This window comes from Asterias rubens, chromosome 13 (genome assembly GCF_902459465.1).
Source record: "Asterias rubens chromosome 13, eAstRub1.3, whole genome shotgun sequence".
NCBI lineage: Eukaryota > Metazoa > Echinodermata > Asteroidea > Forcipulatida > Asteriidae > Asterias > Asterias rubens.
In genome coordinates this window covers 3,333,508-3,345,214 of record NC_047074.1, presented here as the reverse complement: position 1 = coordinate 3,345,214, position 11,707 = coordinate 3,333,508, and the positions used below count along the sequence as shown (strand labels likewise).

Here is an 11,707-nt window from a genome sequence, read left to right as displayed (position 1 = left end):
ACACGAAGTTGTGTGCGTTTAGATAGTTGATTTCAAGTTCTAAACTTGAGGTCTCGAAATCAAATTCGTGGAAAATTACTTCTCTCTCGAAAACTATGGCACTTCAGAGGGAGCCATTTCTCACAATCATTTCTTCCGTATTCTTCCAGCCACACTTCGGTGGTTGATATTGGCATTGATTAATTGAAGGTAATGTATACCGGTAAACGCAACGTAACTTAATTAACAGATTTGCAGACCTCATGGTGCTCCTGTTTATAATTTAATTTTCTAAGAGGTTTTTGTCTACAACACCGATGTAACGGGCCGGACCTTTTATATACCATTGCTTAAATCATCACTACGTATATGGAACAAGACAAGATGGCGGAGAGTGAATAATTATGCGTTCTCGGATTGGTGGACTCTTGTTCATACGTCATTGGTTAAATTGAGTGACTTGTTTTGTTGAAACAATTAGGTCTAAAGTAGTGCCTTTAACAGCTTTATGAAATTGGGGTCTTGTGTGTTGTAATAAGGGCCAAAGTTTAGTTCAGTTTGATCATTCCAAAGTAAGTTGACTCTGGGCGCATTTCCACTTCTTTCATGGGATACACCGAAGCGACTCCCACCTTGTCACCCTCGTGTAGCACCGTGACTCCGCTGGCAAGGCACGGCCCAAACTTGGCCGCTGAGGAGGCCCTCGCACCCGTACACTTGAGGAATGTTTTGCCGTTGATGTTGGTGTGCGCCCCGTAGAAGGCACCGCCGTCGTAAAAGAGGACCTTTTGTAGAGAGAACGATAAACATGTAAAAACTGCCGCTGTCGTTAAACTTCAGAGTGGATAAAATTGCTCAAAAGTCTTAAAATTGTGTATAGGTTGTTGCTTTCATTGTTTAACAATGTTTGTCACTTTGACAGGTGGTAACCTTTTGTCTGCGCAGGAAAAAATAATCCGTATTGAGAAACGTTTTTGCAGAAACCTTTCCCAGACTAAAATGTTTTGAAGTCCCTCTTTCAAAAACCGTATTCCTTTAAAGGGAACTGTTTTTGTTCTCTTTTCTATTATCAACAGTTGTAGTATTTTTCACCTAGTCAGTTTTAATAGTCAGTAAACCATCACTTTAAGATGAAGTCTTGTTCGGCCCTTTTCGAAACAAATTAGGCTTGGGCTAATATAGATGCCGTCAATAATTATTTATAAAACCCATGCACTCCTTATTAGACTTCTACCTGGCGAATGAAGCCTGAACCCTAGCCCAACCGTGGTATCGATAAGGCCCTTAATCGATCCATGTTATACTCACACTACTGTATATGTAATATTGGCCCCTCTCGGTCACCGTTACATTGCCGTCTGTTTCCAACGCAAAGCCGCCTGAGTTTGTCGAGATTGACCAATCACGAAGGAGTCCATGAAAACCTGTTTGTACAAATCATAAAATGTTGCATAATCGTATTGCATAGTCGTATTATACAAATATTGACTCCTTCGAGTGCTATGGTTAAAACTACGACTCCCGAGGTGATCCCCGGATCGTGGAACGGTCTGGGGATCACCCAGGGAGTCGTAGTTGTTACCATAGCACAAGTTAAAGTAGTCAATATTTGTTTTATAAACACATCTATCTTCGTACACGTAACGTTCGTACGCGCGTTTCAGATACACAGATGCACAACTGATTGTGTTCGAGGTGGGTAAAAAGACGTCTGGGTTCTATCACACGGCAAACGATGCACTGTCACACGAAAAACGAAGCACTATCACACGGCCGCCGTCTAGCAAAACTAAGACAATAATGTGACGCGCTCTAAACCAATGAAAAGGCAGAATATTTGTTATTCGAGTAATATCTGACTCAGAAGTTGTTTGAGTAGAACGAGGGAAAATAATTTACTCTTCCAAACTCTTTCAGAGCAATAATGAATTTACTCTTCCAACCTTTAAGTTGATATGCAAATAATGCTATGTTTTCACATCCCACTTACATTTATATATTACAACGTATGTCTTTTTACCCTCCGCAATATGACGGCGTAGCTTGAGTGTGTTGAGAGCTAAAAGGAACCGCTGTCTCCCTGCAGCAACTTACGGACTCGAGACTCAATGCCAAGATTGGTTTTTGAATGCCACAGACAATGGCGTGGCATTAAAATGAGTAGAAATGCAAAATGCCAACCGGGTGCACTCGTTTGTCGTTGTACATGCGGGCATTAATTTGCGTATACTTGACAATGGATTTCATAGCAAACACAAGCGTGCCGATGCCAACGTGTGTGTGGTTGAAGGAACTGCTTTAATGCATAACCCTGGATTTGTATCGGTAGGGGTATTGAGTGACGTAATCGTGTACGTGATGAACAACGTTCTTTAAATGTCACACAGGTTTGAGTTTTAAAGCAAATATAAACTGTTTTTACTTGTTAATTGTGTCGTGTTGCATTTTACAAAGGACTACACATTTTTAAAGCTGTACTCTAACTCGTTTACGGGTTACTTAACCAACTCGCTTTATAAACCTATAGCTTTCTGCTTTTGTTCAGAACAATTTGATTTCGTCGGCGTTATGCCGTCAACATTTCCTACATCATTCAGATTTTTTTTTCAACTTCTGTACAACGTGCAGCTCGTTAACAGAAACCTCCGGACCATTAACTGATTGGTCAACTTGTTTGCTTTAGTTCGTCCGTCCTGGTACCCGGTTCCTCCCCTGCAAACTTCTTACCAACCATAAGGAACTTAGGCCGTGTCCGAATTGGTGGCTACGGCTGCGGCTACGACCGTTGCTAAGGGTGTTGCTAAGGGCGTCCTATACTTCAATGCATGACGACGCGGCGATCCAGCCGTAGCCGTAGCCGTAGCCGTAGCCGTAGCATCGGACACGGCCTAAGGTATAATGCAAAGCAGAAGTTAATAGCCTGACGTTTAACCTTAGAGAAAGACTCTGCTTGGGTCGAAACGTCAGGCCTTAGCTGTTTTTATATACATTGCATGTGAAGTTGTTCACCAGACTATGGCGTCATCAATCTATTGTGTGATGCAGAACAAACTGTGACGTAAATGTAACGTGAGTTGTAATTTTGACCTTTTCTATCAATGGAACGTGAAGCAACCCAGCTGGCCCGGACGTAATTATGACGTAATCTTGGTCGCGATTTATAGAGGTTTCTAGTCTTGTTGTTGAGGATTGCAAGTTTGTGAACAAAAACGTACTGATGTAACCACGCTAGAGGCACCCATAAATTGAAATCGCTCACAAATTGAAATATTTATCTTTCAAGTGAAGTCATATTCGAGAAAAGTGCTTCTGAAATATATTTCATTCATTTTTCGAGAAACTGCTTGTTTTGTTGTTACTACCAAAATGTGTTTGCTGAACATGGAGCATGGTTTTTCAAATATTTGCTCATGACCCACACTACGGATTTGGTCAAACGTTTGGTATTTCGTGTGAAATAGGGTCGATCACACAAAACATTTTAATGTCTGCGACTCAATTTGTTCAGCTCTACAAATCCTGTACGATAGACCTTTTTCATGGTGTGGCCATCTTGATTTTACTCCATTCAGACTCGTTGTATACCAAACTGAGGCTGGACGAAATAATAGTCTGGTGCCACGTTTGCTCAATGATAGCATTCATTACTGTTATGGAAACAGGGGACATGACCAAGATGGTGACAGCGTGATTTAGGTCTATACAATGTTTACGAATGCGAGGCATTCACATAATAAATACACTTTCCCTTTAACGCATATTTTGTATTCCGTAATGAAATAATGAAAGTGTCCTCGACCATTTTGTTTGATTTTATTTTATTGCTTCATGTGCATGGATTCATTTCCGGCGAATTCGTGACATTCTCTTCACTTCATTAAATCATGTCCAAGGTCCTTTTTTGCCCGATATCATTTTTTACCAGACGGTAAAAATTCGTTGACCTTGAATCGGTTTAAATTATCGCGGGACCTATTTCGGTTTGAGTTACAGGAACATAATTATATGCACACACCTTGGTATCGAGCAATGCATAATCGTCTTTAAACCGCATTGCTTATTATTTAAGGGCAAAACGAAAGCCGTAGCTTTGATGGGTGCAATTTTGAATTTGATGCAAGTACCTTGCGTTATGCAACATGCATCAAGTTTGGGACGTATTTTACTTTTTGTATAATCTTAATCCCTTTTTCAGAGATACGGCTTTATCTTTAAGAAAACTGTGTATTTACCTTGTGTCAATCTTCCCAATAAACAGCCTCGAATAATGACATTGGTAATTTTTTTTATTATTTTTAATTTTTAATTTTAATTTTTTTTATATTGGTTTGACTTAAAGGCAGTGGACACTATTGGTAATTGTCAAAGACCAGTCTTCTCACTTTGACCTAGGGAGTTTTTGGAAATGTTCTGGATCCTTTGACTAGTCTCGGGTCAAATTCTGGCCGAATATACTTTCTTTTTATAGTTTAATGATAGGCCTGGCATACATCAGTATTGGTCTTTTTTGTGTGTAAGTTACTGGACATTGGTTCCCTCTTTTAAGCTACTTGATATCCACGCTTTAAGAGTAGTAATGGGAAATTTGTGGCGTTATAGTTACGGTTCCCTCTTTTGAAGTGTTATACTGAAAACCAACGCGTTAAAAGTAGCCATTGGTACTTTGTGGCGTTGTTGTTATTGTTCTCTCTTTTTTAAGATATTGAAAACCAACGCTTTGAGAATAGACATGGGTACTTTGTGGCGTTGTTGTTATGGTTCTTTCTTATTTTGAGTTACTGGATACCAATGATTTAAGAGTAGACATGAGTACTTTATAGCGATGTAGTCATGGTTTCCCTTTTAAAATGCTGGAAACCAAAGCCGAGTAGACATGGGTACGTTGTGGCCTTGAAGTTATGGTCCTCTCTTTTTAAGTTACTAGATACCGAAGCTTTAAGAGTATATTATGTACTTTATGGCGTTGCTTTAGTCGTGGTTCTATAGGACAGCGACAGCTGCGGCCTTTCCCCACACGTACCGAGACGGTGTTAAAAGCAATCAGCGACATCCCGTGGTGTCAGATTATTGACTGCGCTTGAAGGTGAAATGTAGAACTTATGCATATCGTGTATTTATTTGCATGAATGCTTCTGGACAGGTAAAATAATATCAGATTTCTTGCTGCCGGCCGGATCGGTGTTGGCTTTTAACGAAAATGTATTTCCGGAGGAGAACCATTCTGATTTATTTTTTATGAACGAGGCACATTTGGGGTATGAATTTTTTGGCGAAATTCCGGAGGAAAAACATTCTGATTTATTTTGTTTTGATGACGCACATTTTAGGTATGAAAATGTGAGCTAATTTTGGGCGATTTGTTTTTAAAAGTTGCCCTTAGCCCTTTTTGCATGCGAGTATTAAATTAAATTTGAAATTAATTTAATAGAAATCATGTAGTGCACGAACCAAACGAAAGATTTCTAATTATTTTTTGTTATCGCTTTAGGCTTTTATTCTGCCTTATTCCCCCTGTTTTTATGAATTTTCATTTATTATGTGTATTTTCTTTTTGTTTTTGTTTGTCGATATTCACCCCTACTCCAACACTAGTAATGTTAAAGAAAATTGTATGTTTGATATGACAACAACATGACTGACATAATAGAAGGTGACATTCTAAAACAGAATTTAGAAAGTTTTTTTTGTATAATTGACTTCTGTTTTGAAACTGATTGATAAATGAATGGTGTTGTCCAATTCATTCGCAGCACTGAAAATGTGTTTTATGTGTAAAGGATCAGCGTCTGGGTGTCGTGTTCTTTTGTCAAGTTGACTCATGGGGTTGTTGGCGAACATAAAGTGGCCCGGAAGAACCGGTTGATTACTTTGTCCAGAATGTGGGGGAAACTTCGTTTTTTTCCTTCTTTTTTTCTTCAGAACCTTTGACAATAATTCGGCACACCAAATGTCTAGTTATGACTCTTCTTTTGTTGTTCCTCTTCTTCTTGTTCAATCTCAAGCACGTGCCGTCGATTTCACCGAACTCTTTCTTACTTAGGATTAACCTTAGGACTTATGATGAATGTTTAAGTTCCGTATCCAAATACGTTTGTTGGACGCATTAAACCCATCCTAAGTCAGGACGGGTTACTCGTCCACTCGAGATATTAGCTTTTCGTGAAATTGGCTACAGGTCACACAACTCGGTCACCAGCATGATCAAGTTTATAGAAGTCCAGGTTTATGTCAAAGCAATCCATTTCTCATTGATATTTTTGTATTCATCTGTCAACTCACCCATCATATAGGAATTTAATACTTACCAAGCCGTCTAATTCCTGATACCTGATCGGCCGGGATACCCTGCAAGTGAATGGCTCGAGCGAAGACTACATGACGATTGATCTGTGTTGAATAATAATGATAAATGATGACATCGTCATGTGGTAATAATAATGCAGATGGTTTTAATCGCGTGTCTCTCTGGGGGTAATTATTGTTGTTTTATCATCAGTTGACTGTAATTTATTACCGTGATTCGAGAAGGACTGTTTTTGTTGAATTAGATTTCGGGTGTACAATCATCGATCTAGAACTATACGTCAGCCCCGGAGTTGAGTATTGAGTACTGGCTGTTGAAGTACATGAACATCCTTAGATGTACATGTCTTTCATTTAATAAGCTTGCTTTGTTCTGGTCAATGTTAGGTCGGGATAAGTTGTAATCATTTGACTTAACATTTTTATCATCAAAGAAGCAAGGGTATGATAAAAGATGGCAGTCACTTCTATGCAACACCCAAATGGGACATCTCAACACTTAAAACCGTACGCTGTCCATCTCCTCAATAATCAGCCCATACTTTTAGCCAAGATGTTGTTAATAAGTCTAATATATATTCAGTGTATTTCTGTGTGTGATGAAAAATTGTGTATTTCAGCTACATTTATACATCATTAAATTCGTGAATAATATCCGTAGACAAGCTGATAGTTAAATCTGTAAATAAGTACAAGTTTTCGTAATTAAAATTACCTCTACTGAATCCATACCTTCCACGTTACCTGAAAGCATAACAAAAAGAAATGTTAATGGTTGGACGGGAGAGAGAACTTATTGGTGTGGCGTGTCGTGGCCGAACGGTTAAGAACACCGGATTCAAGCTCTGCTGGTGTGTCTGGTAAATAGAGTGTGGGTTCGAGTCACGGTCTTGTCACAAGTTTCTTTGCCTCGTCCTTCGGATGGGACGTAATGCCGTTGGTCTCATCTGTTGTGTAATGCACGTATGTGATAATGGGTTCATCCCGGTGTTCCTGGTTTGATCGACAGCATGTTGTGCCACCGCAGCACATTGTAAACGATCATTTCCTAAAGGAAATTGTTATCATACTCAAAAACGCATTTCTTCTCCTTGATAGAACCGATTCTGCAGCAGTTTTAATTGATGTCTGAACCTTTGCATTGTGTAAACAATAAGCTGAACTAAAGGCAGTGGACACTATCGGTAATCACTCAAAGTAACTGTTATCATAAAACCTTTCTTGGTAACGAGTAATGGGGAGAGGTTGGTAGTATAAAACATTGTGAGAAACAGCTCCCTCTGAAGGTGAGTATTTTTCGAGAAAGAACTAATTTTCCACGAATTTGATTTCGAGACCTCAAGTTTAGAATTTGAGGTCTCGAAATCAAGCATTGGAAAGCACACAACTTCGTGTGACAAAGGTGTTTTCTTCTTTCATTATCATCTCGCAACTTCGACGACCAATTGAGCTCAAATTTTCACAGCTTTGTTATTTTGTGCATATTTTTATGTTAAGATACACCAAGAGAGAAGACTGGTCTTTAACAATTACCAATAGTGTCCACTGCCTTTAAATAGTAAACTTGAGGGTATTACCTTGTATAACACTCATTTGGATGAGTGTTGGTTCTGAGACGAACCGGTGTCATTACTGTACTTTTAAATGGTGTCGCTACACAGCTAATTCCAAAAATGTAATAAAAGTTTAAATACATTTTTGGAATTAGCTGTGTAGCGACATTTTTGGAATTAGCTGTGTAGCGACATTTTTGGAATTAGCTGTGTAGCGACACCATGGCCGATTAATAATAACCAACTGCGGGGGAGTCTCCCAATATAACTTGACGGATGGAACCGATTCACATCCTCGCCATTTTCATTCATGTTTCCTTCGGTGTTTTTTCGTGAAAACCACGACCCGACTGCCTCGGGCACAAGGCGGCATATACCGTACTCCATTCTGGAGCGGATCTCTGTTGAAATTATTGGCGGCAAGGATGAATATTATTGTCATGGCAACCGCCAACAGGAAACCCAACTGGCGCAAGGCGGAACTCAAATAAAATGGAAAACAGTTATTGGGCACAGTAATGCGAGAATCGTACGGAGATCCAGAAGTGCCACTTCACCTATATCTAGATAATGGGATAATTTATCTCGCGTAGTTGGCATATACAGTATCTCTCGCTATTGCATGCTCGCTGGGACTGGCCACAAATAACCCCTTTAAACAGGAACTTTGTTATAAGAGGAAAGCTAAACGAATAAATTAGACCAGGAACTTCAGAGTATACTCTTTATAAGCAGAACCTCTGTATAACCTCTGTGTAGTGCACACAGACATTTTTTTCTTCACATTTTGCTTGTTAACTGTGATGAAATAAATAAGTTTAAGTGAATTGAATTGAATTGAGCTGGCTCTTAATAACGAGGGTCGACCGTATGGAATATACGGAGCTCTAGAAATATCATCCGACTTGCCAATATCCTGGAATGTTTTACTGCAAGATGATGACGTCATAAACTTAATATGAGGACCTCCATAGGATTGTTTTTATCTCTGGATGACGATATCCAAAAGTTATAAGATGTCCTCTTCCCCGATTTATTTTACCCAAAGATGACGACATCGGTAATTGTCTACAATCCGAGATAAAATATCTCGGGATGGTAAAGATCCTGACAATTTCCACGATAAAATATATGTTGAAGACAACAAACTACTTTCGGGATGTCGTCATTCTGAGATAAATTATATCGGAAGGTCGACATCTGACGTTTATGATGTCATCATTCTGAAGTTACTTTTGTTCACGATCGCAATAGAGTTCATGGCACTTCCGAAGCATCGTAGGAATACGTCGCCTTATCGTGATTTGTTATCTTAATGCAAGACGGTTTAATGAGACTAAGAAGTAGACTAATCTTCTTAGTTTCAGTAAGTTGTATTGTCAAGTTTCGGTAATTAGTCATCTTGTTAGGAAACAAAATCGTGACAAGTCGAATTTTTAGTGAGTCGATTTAGTTACATATCTCGTTTGTTTTACTGTGAAGTTGCACTACTGGGGCACATTAGAATATCCGTGCATGTGACAGCACTCCATCCGCTAAACTGCGTAGCTTGAAAGGCTTTTCCGATTCACCTGTCGTTGGTAAATTGATATTTTATGAATGTGGCTTTTTTAGCTTGTGGGGTTGGGGGACTTGTGGAAAAGGCCTTGCGAACCTAATATTATGCATTTTATGTGTAGTGCAAGCAATATAACATCAAATAAAAATCTACTATTTTACTGAGGGAGAATCAGTCGGTAAATTAGTCGCACATAACATTATTTGGAAATTGCATTTTTGCCAGAAACCAGCTTGGTGCAAAAAAACCTGATTTTTTCTCGTTAATTTGTAAAAAGTTCCTTCAATTTCTTCAAAAAATACATTCAACAGAATGTTTTCAAATTTTTATCAAAATTCATTTTGGTTCTTTTCAAAATGTATTCAAATTTTGATCAGGATTCCTTTGAATATTAAAAAAAATACTTTCTAGTTCTTATAAAATTTCCTTTGGGTTCTTGAAGTTTTCCAAACTCGTTCAAATTTCTTTTCAAAATATACTCAAATTCCTAAACAAAACCCCTCTGGTTCTTATCAAAAACCTTGCTAAAAATGTGGTTACAGACGGAATAGCTGTTTGCTATTACTGAAATACATTACGATGTCGACCTACCTGTGGGCCCTCTAGGTCCGGGTGGACCCGCCACTCCAGGCGCACCCTGGTCGCCTTTCAAACCTCTGATTCCCGGTGAACCTTCAATCATTCAAACAAGTTTTGGGTCAGAGAAAGAAGGGGAAACAATATGTTAACTACAATTGCTGTAAATGCACGGGGCTCTTGGGGTACAATCCGACGAATTGAGATCGTGAGATAATAATTTAGGATTGATGACGTTGAGCCGAAACAAATCTATTACTTGTCCGCCTCTCGAGGTTAAACATGTTACAAGATGACATCATCAGCTGTGCTGTTTGATGACATTTTGATGACAAAATACACACAAATTAATGAAATGTAATTATGAAAAAAAATGTTTGAAAACTAACATCTCAACTTGTTTTTTATATTCATTTCTTTAGGCCTTTTTTAACTGGTTTTAACTTGTATTTATAGTTATTTTAATGCTTGCGACTCTTCATTACCGCTTTAAAAAATGTCGGGTCGAGTAGATCGTTGCTTTTGGCACAGAAGTCTTTCTGTCGGTGTGGTACAGTTTTAAAACCATAACAAGGTGTGTTTTATTAACTTAATAATTAATGACTTTGCCGATATCTTGTAAGACAAAGTCTCAACAATAAAACTGGCCCTTATACCTCGTTCTCCAGGAAGGCCGATGTCACCGCGCGTCCCTTTCTGTCCATGCGAGCCCGTCCGTCCGTTCAACCCCGGCGGACCTGATGGGCCAGGCACACCATCCTTTCCTGCAGTGTAAACATAATCGCCCAACAGTTACGCCTAATAGTTCAAACATTGTTCCACTTGTAGACTTTAATTAATAATTTTATCTGCACAGTAATTTTAAACGAATATTTGTGTTTCCTCTGAGAGAAGGAGAGCGTTTGGTAATCTTTCTTAAATTAATAACAAACAAACTTGTTATACATCGGTATTTGTGAAGTTTGATTGGTCGAGAACCAATCATGTGACGCGCATCAAAAACGCATGTTACACGGCTCGACGGGCCGTGTAACATAAAAACTGTTAAAATGTTTTAAGATGACAACAGAACTTCGAGAAGAGGAATAACAATTTTACAAAGGTATAACAAAACAATTGTTCCACGCTGTGACAGGGGTCCATGGGTTTTGTACACCCTCGAGGGGAAATGACCCCCATGGACCCCGTCACAGCGTGGAACAATAGGAGACTTTCCAACGCTAGGCGGCAGCAGACATACCGGGTAAATTTCCATTGTTTACGTAGTTCTGAACATGCGCATAATTCTGAGAACAATGGATTTACCCGGTAAGTCTGCTGCCCTCTATCGTCCCAGAAAGTCTCCCATTGTATATTGTGTGTATACACTTTTGGTTAGAGGCCTACAGCAGCTTTTGTTAGTCTAAAGCATTTCGAGAAACATTTCACTTTGAAGTATTAATGTTGTTATGTAAAAAGATATTAAGTTCTTATTTCCCTAAAACTTGAATCTCAGAAGCGTTACTGTCAGCAACGTTTCTGAGATTGTATATTACTTTTAGACATTAGTGGTCAGTTTGACCCGTTATTGTTTGAGTGTAAATACTATAGTAAGTCGAATCTACTTAAATATTGACAAAAAAAGTAGGTACTACCAGAGACTCCTCGAGCTTTTATGCAGTGACTCGGTTTGGGTCAAAATTACAGTAGAAGAAATAAACTATACAGTGACCCACTCTTGACCCACAAGGATGAGTAT

The 11,707-nt window shown here is 38.9% G+C and overlaps 1 protein-coding gene across 1 annotated transcript in view; it reads right to left on the bottom strand.

Annotated features, from left to right (window-relative positions):
- Positions 1-442: 442 nt before the first annotated feature.
- LOC117298270 (ectodysplasin-A-like) overlaps positions 443-11,707 on the bottom strand; it is a 37,919-nt gene continuing 26,654 nt past the window's right edge. Inside the window, exons 4-9 of the mRNA XM_033781418.1 lie at positions 10,626-10,733; positions 9,985-10,065; positions 6,998-7,026; positions 6,285-6,366; positions 1,288-1,403; positions 443-764 (exon numbers count right to left, since the gene is read on the bottom strand). Of these exons, the coding sequence (XP_033637309.1) occupies positions 528-764; positions 1,288-1,403; positions 6,285-6,366; positions 6,998-7,026; positions 9,985-10,065; positions 10,626-10,733 (653 nt within the window). The 3' untranslated portion in view covers positions 443-527. The remainder of the gene's footprint in view (positions 765-1,287; positions 1,404-6,284; positions 6,367-6,997; positions 7,027-9,984; positions 10,066-10,625; positions 10,734-11,707) is intronic.